Source organism: Melospiza melodia, chromosome 11 (assembly GCF_035770615.1).
Source record: "Melospiza melodia melodia isolate bMelMel2 chromosome 11, bMelMel2.pri, whole genome shotgun sequence".
NCBI classification, from domain to species: Eukaryota; Metazoa; Chordata; class Aves; order Passeriformes; family Passerellidae; genus Melospiza; species Melospiza melodia.
Genome location: NC_086204.1, coordinates 569,684 through 580,297, shown reverse-complemented (window position 1 = coordinate 580,297; position 10,614 = coordinate 569,684). Strand labels below are relative to the sequence as shown.

General features: G+C 49.1%; 1 protein-coding gene across 1 annotated transcript; it reads right to left on the bottom strand.

The window, feature by feature from the left end:
* Window positions 1-2,631: 2,631 nt before the first annotated feature.
* On the bottom strand, window positions 2,632-6,913 carry LOC134422742 (serine/threonine-protein kinase PAK 1-like). Its single transcript, XM_063165133.1, has 5 exons — window positions 6,816-6,913; window positions 6,499-6,598; window positions 5,901-6,097; window positions 4,430-4,567; window positions 2,632-3,047 (listed from the first exon to the last, which is right to left on the bottom strand). Exons 1-5 carry the CDS (start codon window positions 6,891-6,893, stop codon window positions 2,961-2,963), a joined length of 600 nt encoding a protein of 199 aa, XP_063021203.1. The 5' UTR covers window positions 6,894-6,913; the 3' UTR covers window positions 2,632-2,960.
* Between the last annotated feature and the right edge of the window lie 3,701 nt (window positions 6,914-10,614).

Here is a 10,614-nt window from a genome sequence, read left to right as displayed (position 1 = left end):
TGCAGGCCAAGCTTTATCTTCACCAAAGAGAAACAAAAGTAGAAAAAAGTTATTGCAGAAGCTATTGTAGAAGGGACTTTTCTCTCCAATGATGTGGAAGCTTTTCTTGTAGTAACTAATGCTGCAAGTAGAGTTTGAGAACCTTTCGATTGGAAGATTTTAGAAAAGATGAGAGCTGCATTTTCACAATTTGGTTGAAAATACCAACTTGCACAGTCACTTCTGCAGTATATTTTTCCATCTAACGCATTAATTCCAGCTGATGTGCATACCCTAATAAGACTTAGAATGCCACCCTATCAGCAAGTGATGTTTCATAAAAGCTGGGAGGAAAAGTGTGCTCAAGAAGCTGCAAGAGCTAGAGTGCAGGGTGATCCTCTGTATGGTTTAACAGCACAACAGTTACTTGGCAAAGGGCCCGGGGCTACTGCCACTGCCCAGGCTAGGAGCATTGAGCAAGTCTTACAGATGAGCCAACAACTAGCATGTAATGCATTTCTTGCACTTCCAGATAAGTTACACACTATGTCTTTTACACAGATTTGTCAAAGAAAGAATGAAGACTTTGATAAATTTGTAGACAAATTGCATGAAGCTATCTATAATCATTCTGATTTCAATTCAGACGCAAAGATACAATTGGATGGACTTTGGGATCATTTCTCCATTCCAAATGGCTTTCCCTTCAGTCACAAGAGCCTTCCATCTCTTCCAAAAATTGCCTGCTGAAACTCTTCTGCTCCCATCCTAATCAGTTCACTACTCCAGCATAACCCTTGAAGCCCAGACAGATGACTCTTCAACTAATGATAGTAGAAAAGAAGGGTATTTATTGCAGCCGTGGTCACATGTGAACTAGTTTCCAAAGACATGTGCAAGGAGTTGCAGACTCCTGCTCTCTATTTCTACAGAAAAGGATTTACATTAGGTTTCTAAGGACCCATAATACATAATTATTACCTGCCTGCTTCACATTTTTATCAGCTGAATATATATTACAGCTGCACAATCGTATTCCCTTAACTGGATTGGTGGGACTTTGAAATGAGGGAGTGGTTGTATGGGAGGAAGAAAGCAGTCTTCCTCATGGTGAACTCTCCTCCCACGGCCAGTTGGCAAGACCTTTTGACCTGCTGCTCATGGTCCAAGCCTCTCCTAACTGTTCAATTATTCTTAAGGCAAGGTCTTTCTATGGTCTCAGCTTCTTCACAATTGCTTCCTCTATCCCTGTCACTCCTAGCTTTATGTTCCTAATATATTTGGTACTCTTTAACTAAGGCACATGATTTCTGCTACCTGTATTACTAACTTAGCTTCTTACCTCATTTTAAAATCTTAACTAAAATATGCAATCTTCTACTATCCCAATTCTATTCCCAGCTGGGCCCTCGACCCATCTGCACTTTTCAATTTTCCTCATTACATTTTCAGCTAAGCCCTTGACTCACCTCAGGCACATCCCCGACTGCCTCTCTCCCAGCAGCTCAGAGCTGCATTGCACAGCGCTTGCTGTGCGCCACAGAGCACAAAGCAGGCTGGCCTGCTGGGCCTGAATATTTCTGCCAGACACTCTGCATCTCACACCTTTGCTCTGGCTCAGTGCAGAACTGCAGGGTTGCAGGCGCTTCCTCCCTGAGCTGCGTGAGGCGCTGGCTCCTGCAGATGGGCCCTGCCAAGCTGTCCCTGCCTCACGCTGGCCTTGCTTCCCTGGCACAAGTGCCGGGCCTGAAGGAGCTGCCCTGTGCTCCAGCCTGCCGAGCAGCCCGGCTCCCTGCCCCGGTGCCCAGAGTGCTGCACACACTGCTGGCCTTTGCCAGGAGTTGTAGGGCAGCCGGCAGAAGAGGAGGAATCCTCAGGCAGCCCAGCGGCCCACGGCTGCCCTTGGCCTTTCTCTGCTCCTGGGCACACTCCAGACGGCCATGGCCCCCAGGCCGAGCTGTGCCCAGCACGGCTGCGCTTCCCCTCGGCAGCAGCCAGCTGCCACCTGGGCTCTGAGAGCGGAGGATTCGCCCGCTCCCAGCAAGAGGCACCCAGGGCCCGGCTGCTGCCTCTTGCAGCTCCAAGGGCCTCCTTCCAGCCTGCCTCTGCCGGGGCTCAGGCTACTCCGGCCCCTGCTGGGGCTCTGCTGGGGCTCCAGCCCGGGCAAGGCCGGGCCCGCTCTCACCTCACAGGCGCTGACAGCTCTGCGCCACAGGAGACCTTCCCGAGCACCCTCTCTGATCTTTCTGCTTTCTCACTTGAGCAAGGCTCTCCTCCAGCCAAAGAGATTATTGCATTTAGGGATACAAATGCAAGTGGCAGGAACCCCATTGCTCTCCAGTCACAGCTGAAGGCCTGCATCGGCACAGGGTGTTTGGGCTGCCTCATTCTTCCTTTGGTTTTGCCTTCAAATGCCATTGCCCTTTCTGCCTCAACTAGAAATACCACAGCTGCGCCAAAACCAGCCAGTGGGTCATATTCCAAAGGCAGTGCGGTCTGGAGAGGATGAATGAAGAAGAGCCCTCCTCACTTATGAAACCATACAAAAAAAGCCATATGTGTGACTTAGTGCCAATAAAAAACAATTGGTAATTCAGAAAAAAATGTTGAATTTTCTGAAGGGGTCAGAAGGAGGAGGATCTTCCAAGTGAGTTGATGTTTCAGAAACTTTATTAATTACAATTCTAATCTATAATTCTATGCTACAAATCTCTTAAGCAACCCTACTCTACAATCCTACTCTAAATTGGTAACAGAGATAACATCTTGACATGATTGCTATGTTCTCGTCTCCTAGGGTTAGGGTTAGGCTTAGGTTTAGGCTTAGGCTTAGGCTTAGGTTTAGGCTTAGGCTTAGGCTTAGGCTTTGGCTTAGGCTTAGGGTTGGGGTTAGGGAAAGGGTAAGGGAAAGGGTAAGGGATAGAGATAGGGATAGGGTTAGGGTTTGGGTTAGCATTTAAGGTTAGGGTTAGGTTTTAGGTTTAGAGTTTAGGGTTATTCGTCTTCTTCACTGAGTTGATGACTTGTGCCAGGATGAATGGTGGCTTGGCTGAAGTTACAAATGGATGCTGTCCACCGGAAAAAAAAAAAAACAAAAAAAAACCAAAGAACAGTGAACCATTACTTTCCAAGCTCATTGCTTCAGGGACTCAATCAGGATACATCAAGTTCCTGGAAAGACCCAGAAAGAGGAGCAATGGGACCATCTGCTCCCCAGTCATCCCCAATGTGCAAGACCTTGCCATCACAGGCAAACCTGGCCCAGAATCCCACTCATCTGTTTATTGCGATGTCTTCATCATGCTGGGATTTTTGCCCTGCCAGCGCTCTAGAAATGGCGCTTTCTGTCCCGGGGTTTTCTTCCTTTCAGGAAACTCCAATGACTCACATAGGTCCCTGCCTTTGAAAGACAGGCACTGTGCTGATTCCCACAGGGACAGAAAGCAGTGTCTGCCTTTCCATGCCCTGCCCCTCGTGTGCTGGATGGCACCTTCCTTCCCAGCAGGGCCAGCCCAGTGGCACTGGGCCCTGCAGTTCCCTCTCTGCCACACAACCTGCCAGTAACCCTGGCACAGTTCCCGTCTGCTTGAGCGTGCCAGGCAGCAGATGGGGCTGGGACAAGTCCCTCCCAGCTGTCCCTGTTTGCATGGCAGAAACCTCTGAGGGTGGGCTGGGGGGCACCAACCAGGGCCCCTCAGAGGCTCACAGTGAGCCCCCCACAGCCCCTCCTGCCCACAGCCAAATCTCTGACCCCTAGGCTGGGACTGGCTTCCTTGGGTTCCTCCACCACCATTTCATGTCTCTGTACCCTGCATTGCTCTACTTCAATTCTTTTGCCATTAGATAAAGCTGAACACTCCACAAAATCACAAAAGAGGGCAACAGACACAGTCAGAGGACAGAGCACCTCTCCTCACAGGAAATGCAGAGGGAGCTGGAGTTATTCAGTTTTGTGAAGGACAGGCCCCAGGGAGACTTTATTGCCACTTTCCAAGACTTCACAGTGGCTTTGAAGAAAGTGCGGCACATCTTTTTTAACAGGGCCAGTTACAATAGGATATGGACAAATATTTTTAAACACTAAGGGCATCTAATCAGAGTAGGTCTAAGGAAGAACTTGTGTACTCAGAGCATGGTGCCACACTGGCACAGCTTGCCCCAAGAGCTTGTAGGTGTCCCATCCCTGCAACCATTCCGGCTCCGGTGGCAAAGGGCTCTGAGCAACCTGATCTCTTTAAAGATGTCCCTGCTCATTGCAGGACACTTGCACCAGAGGACATTTACAGGGCCCTGCCAGCCCAGCCCAGCCTAGGATTCCTCACCATTTTCATTTGAAGAGCAGCAAGAGTGGAGGTGAGGAGGAAGGGGGCTCCTCTGCTGCCTTGGGCTTGAGTGGAGGAGGAGCCCCTCCCTCAGAGCCTGTTTCACCTGCAGCCCCTTCACATTTTACCTGCAGGAGCTCCTTGGCAGACCAGCGCTGCTCCTCGTCTGTCTGCAGGCAGCAGCTCAGGAAGTCACGCAGCAAAGCCGAGAGGAGCTTGGGCTGCCGCAGCTGTGGAGTCCCTACTGTGGCTATCAGGTATGTAGCCTGGAGAGAAAGGAGACACCAGGCTCCACCTCCTGCTTTCACATCTCTAAGGCTCTCCCAGATCCCTTTGTTTAACCTCTGTTCTTCAGTGGCAGTTTCTGCCCTGGCACAGACCCAGAGATGACTTTCCTTTACCAACCAAAAACCCAAATGCCGATGCAGCCACAGCTTTTCCACCATCCTGCAGATCTTGCCTTGGCAGCTGATTTCATTGCCTGACCTAGTTAGTGGGAACTACATCAGCAAAAGGACATTTGCTTCTCTGAGGATTCATGCCAGCTTGAGATGGGTTTTGGAAGAGGGACTTTGCTATACTAACTAATTTCAAGGGTTAGTACATGAAAGGCATCTCTGCAGTGCTTGTTGGTCCTTTAAGTGCACGTGCCCTAGAACAAAACTCATCAAGCTTTTTGTGCTGTTCTTGAAAACAATGGGAATTGGAAGAAAAGAAAGGAAATCCATCAGTTAATACCCAGGTAGGGAAACAAACATTTACAATCTCCTCTTCAACACAGACACATTAAGATGCCTGCACAAATGTATTGGGATGAAAATGCCTGCTTGGGCACACAGGAGCCACTTGCAGCTCTGTCTCTCAGCAGTCTGAAAATTTCAGCTTCCCATTTTTGCAGCCAAAGAAAAATTGTCTAGGTCAGAAGAAGGAGAGGTTCCATCCCTATGGACACCCTCTAGTCATTTGGCTGCTCAAGTCAATGCATTAATGGTAGGCCCATGCCAGAAAGTGCCAGGAAACAAACAGGAGGTTTTGGCAGGCTCTCCACATCACCAGGCTCTGGCTTGGTGACGTGCAGAATGTTGCTTGGGCTAGGAGAGAAACGCGGTCACTGAGTGTTTCAGCAGCACTGCACAAGAAGCAGAAGAGACTCTGTGCATTACACCCTCATGCCCATGTTTTCCAGTGAGAAGAAACTGCACACAGGGTTAGGTTCCTCTCTAAAGACCACGGTTTTAGAAACTTTGTTGGGTTTGGGTTTCCTTCCTTCATTTCTGGAAAGATAACAACACTTTTAAGATGCTTTTTCCCTGTTATTAAGGCCATCTACACAGACAAAAGAACTGGAACCACTAACCCAAAGGAAAGCGTTGAGTGAAAATGGAGTTTGTTTGGAGTTTGTTTGCATGTGGTAAGGCTTGAGTTCCCCCACTGATGCAAGCAAAAGTACAGCAGATGCTGATGTGTTGCAGGGACATTTGTAGGAGGGGACCTTGGTGGAAGTAGTTCCAGCAGATGGCAATGGGATTTTGTCCAGTGGCACACAGGACATGGGACAGGTGAGAAAGACTGTGGGATCAGTGAGTATTTGCTCCTTACCGTGCCAGAACTTTCGCCCAAGTAAGGAGGTTCTTGTTCTATCATTTCAATTCCCACAATTCCAAAAGACCATATGTCCACTTTGGGGCCATATGGTTGACCTGTCACCACTTCAGGCGCCATCCACCAAGGAGTCCCGGTTACCGAGCACCGTCTGCTCTGCTCAGGGGTGAGCTGAGTAGCGAGGCCAAAATCAGCTGAGGAGAAAACAAAATACTGGTTTTATCTGAATTCTGTGCAATTAGGAAAGCAAGCAAAAGAATTCCCCGGTAGAAGTTTGAAATTGCTCTGTTGAATCTCCTGGCATTGGCGACTTTAAAAATCCCCCCATGTTTTACACTGCCTCTAGCAGTGGCTTTTGTTCTTTGGAAACTTTAGACTTGTAACTCCCTCCCTCTGGAAGGGACCCATACAGAGCAAGGCCACTCTTGACTGCTTGTGGCTCCTTCTACCTCTGTGCACGTTGCAACTGTGCCCTCAGCTCGCAGCAGGGGTCCCTGCACTGCCACCAGCACCATTTTTGGGGAGCTGGCAGTCACGCCAAGCAGCCCCACACCCACATCCCTGGAACGCTGCACCTGACCGAGAATATACTGACCCAGTTTGACAGAACCGTCCGTTCTGAGAAGGATGTTGTCACTCTTCACGTCTCGATGGATCACATCGTTTGCATGAAGAAAATCCAGTCCTTGCAGGCACTGAGCGAGAAAACAGAAACAGAAGGGCAAAAATGAGTGGTGTGATTTCATCACACAAGAAAGGAAACAAAGAATCTAAAAGATTCCCTCTCCAGGGGAATGGGGAGTAATGGCAGAACAGTCATGGCCACTGAGAGGAAGAGCTTGCTGCTCCAACACTTGCAGAGCAGGACCTTTCTGAGGAAAGGCACGTCAGCTTTTGAAAGAGCAACAGCACCTGCTGTTGTAGGCTGTCCCCTGCCAACCAGCCAGGATGACTCCTGCTGCAGCGCATGTGCTCAGAAGCAAAGAGCATTCTGGCTGCACTCCTATCCTTTTTAGCTGAGCACTGAGAGAAAGGAGTCTCTCTCTTCTTTCTTTGCTGTTTGTTTCAAATCCTGCCACCAGCACCTTTGCTTTTACAGGCAAGGAATGCAGTGAAGACAGACTCCAGGCAAACATTTAGAGAGGCAAGGTGGAGAACAGCAACTACAAATACAAGAGACAGAGCGAGAATACAACAGCAGGGGATAAGAGTACTGGCACTGAGTACAGGGAGTGCAGGGGCACTGGCAGGCCTTTCACTTGAGATGCTTTTACTTGCCCATAGCATACCAGCAACACAGAAACAAAGCTCGGCACAGGAAACCTCTCCTGTTCTGAGCCCCTCTTTCCCAGACAATCCTGCCCAAGCCCTTGGAAACACAGATGGGATTGCTGACCTCCCGACTGATGGCTGCCATCTCATCTTCAGACAGGCAGGTCTGGCTGACGATGTCGCTCAGGACACCTCCATCCATGTACTCTATAACCAGCAAGAGTTCCTCGCCCAGAAGGTAGCTGAAAGAAGGAAACAAGGGGGTAGAGATGAACATGCATGGCTACGTTGATTTTTTGCTTCCAGGTTTCTTATTTCCAGATGCCTTTGTGACAAGGACAGAATCAAAGGAATAGACATTCCCTCTTGGCTGTGCATTGTTTGCAATCTGTGCAGTCTCATAGAGAAAGACACATCTGTGAAAAAGGAGATGTCTTAGATGGGCAGCAAATGAAAAGTGCAGTTTAGAAACAGCCCAGACATAAAACATGACAGGCATGGTGTTTCTGGAAATAAGCACCTAGTCTTCCTGGCATGCATAGCAATGGCAAAGAGAGGCAACAATCCAAGGGAAATCCACTTTAGGATGGTTCATCTGCACTTAAGAAACTTTAAAAAATCAATCCCAAATAAATGTGGAGGCAGTGAACCTTGAGGCTATTGAGTTAGGAAGATACAGCTGATCCAGGTTTTGAATAATTTTGGAGTAATTATCAAACTAGGTGTGCCAGGGAAGACTCATGCAGACAAGATGCACTCTCTTCTCATCCATTGGAGATGAGTAGAGAAATATGAATAAATAAAAATTACCAGCTTTACTTGCTGCCACTGACCAAAGTGGGTTTTTAACCTCTCATGTTTGCTTTATGTAAACACACATCCATGGGATAAGACCATGACCTCTCACCTGTCTAAATAATTCACAATATTGGGACTCCTATACGTCTTCATAATCATTATTTCATTAAAGGTTAGCTCCTTCCTCCTCACTCCTTGAAGATTTATTTTTTTTATTGCCACCTAAAATGACATTGAAAATCAGTAACTTGAGGGGTTGGTGGCACGAGACCACAAGGCATGTGGAGCGAGTGGTTTTGCAATGACACAGCTGAGCCGTGCCAAACTGCCTTGTGATTAGGCACTGCAGTAATCAGGAACTGACATTCCAACAGCCCATTTCTCTGCTCCCTTGGGAGCCAGTTATAGGACACGTGGGGCCACTGACATTTTGCCTTGACCACTTGGTATCAACGGTGTCTCAGTTATCACCCACAAACCTCTGACCGCACTCTCTGCCGCTTTGTTTGTGACTCAGAAGAAGGAATCCATGCCTTAATACTCTGTGGATACATCTTGTGATATGGGCAGGGCTTAGGGCTTTCAAGGACGCCTTGCAGATCTCTCCCTACGTGCAGTTCCCAAGTGCAGCCCTGCAGGTGGCTAAGGAACTACCAGTAACTTTCAGATGGATTTGCTGGCAGCCAGAAATGAGAATTCAGGACTCTGAAGCTGTAGCCCCAAAGAGCAGTGAGGTGCTCGCAGGCACCACCTTTGTTTTAGCAATGGAGAGCGAGTGAGCGCGTCCTTCTCTGAAAGGAACCGCTGCCCTCCGTGCCTTCCTTCCGGCAGCTGAGGAGGACAAAGTCCCAAATGTGTTCTGTGGGCTGGCACCGGTCTGTGCTTCTTGTGCCTTTTCAGCACAGCTCTGCCCAAAGCTCCAGCCACAGCTCACACCAGAGGGGAAAGCCCTCGAGTGCAGCAGAGCCTGCAGGGGCTGTTGACATTTACCTCTCCTCCTGTGGCACTGTCGAGTGCTCGGTAAACATCTCCAAAAGTCCTAGAAAAAAACCAGAAGCAGAGAAAGGAGAAGCTGTTTAGATCTTGCAGTGAAAGGCAGCCCACACAGGAGATCTCTGCTGGAAGTGTCAAAACCTGCAGGATGCAGGCGGGCTCTGCCAGAAGGGAGATGATGCATTTCCCTCTCAAGTGCATGGGCACTGGGCCTGTTCCTGAAGCACTGGGCTCCAATTTCTAAAGGGAGTTTAGTCTTTCCTCTTGGGTTTCACTGTCTAAACAGTGTGGTTCCTATCCTGACCACAGAGTGTTTCCCTCTTCAAAGCAGGGGAAAGAATTGTTCCTGGGAACTGTTATCTCACAGCTTTGATAGGGCATAGGTTGCTCTTTCAGGCAAACAAGTTTCTTCTCTTTTCATTAGTGTGCCAGTACGATTTTGAGACACACAAAAAATGCTAAAGAAATTAACACAGAGCTGTCCCACACTTGAGAGACAAGGAGACCTTCCAGGTCCTGTTCCTTGATGCAGGCAAGACCTCGGTAGCAAGGCATCTCTGACAATGCCTTCTGAGCCCACTCACAAATTCTGAGCAGCATTGAGAGATGGGACGACCTATCCCCAGTGTGTGATCATCTTTGCAGCTGTCCTGACTTCACGCTGGATAGACATTCCACCCCAAAAACACCTGGCCCACAGTTGTGCAGGAGTAACTGCTGTTGGACTCACCCGCTGCCAATATAATTCAGATGCGTGTATTTCATCAGGGGATTTTCAGTGGTGTTCACCGTTCTCCCTGAGGGAAACAAAATGCAAGATGCTGACTTTAAAGCAGAGATCCCAGCTTCCAGGAGATACAAAAGGCAGCCCCAGCGCCTGGAGCTCTGAGCCCTTTGTGGTCGGCTGAGTAACAACAACCACAACCAGGCAGACAGCCCTGCAGCACAGGTGGCCAGCACAGAGACTGATTTGTACAGTCTTTTGAAGAGTTCTCTTGACAGGAAACAAAGCACAGGGACATACAATCCCAGGAGAGGAGGACATCTTCCCCACCTTTCAGCAGTTTGCCAAAGGAATGCCTTCCCATTTGTAAACCAGAGCAGCTCCAGCTGTAACCGATCCTGACGGGGCTTGCAGCATCAGGACCCTGACCTGTTTGTGAGCAGGCTGAGCTCAAAGATGCCCCTCTCCCAGCTAAGGAAGGCTCCAGCCTCTGCAGTCCCTCCAGCCCTCAGGGACAGGGCAGCAACCACAACAAGGCTGGCAAAGCCCCAGCATGAGCACTGACAGGCACTGATGGGAAGAAGCCAGAGTGAGCCTGAGCCCCAGACAAGCTGTTGCCCCCATTCAGGACACAACAGGATGGGCTTTGAGATCCGAGGGACAGATCAGTGCCCTTTTTGTCCCAACAGGTGATGGCAGACACAGAATCCACTGGGCTCTGGTCTCAGCCCCACCAGGTCTCTTATCTGAGAGCACAGCACTGGCAGCTGTTACGGGCAAGAAGCAGATTCATTGGGTTGTGCTGCAGAATCACAAAGGGCTTGATGTGTTTTCCTAGAGACTGATCTGAGCAGGGCCTGGGCCAATGGGTAGGATTCTAACAGTCATGGGAAAGAGTGGGAATCAGGTATGGAAAAGTGCCAT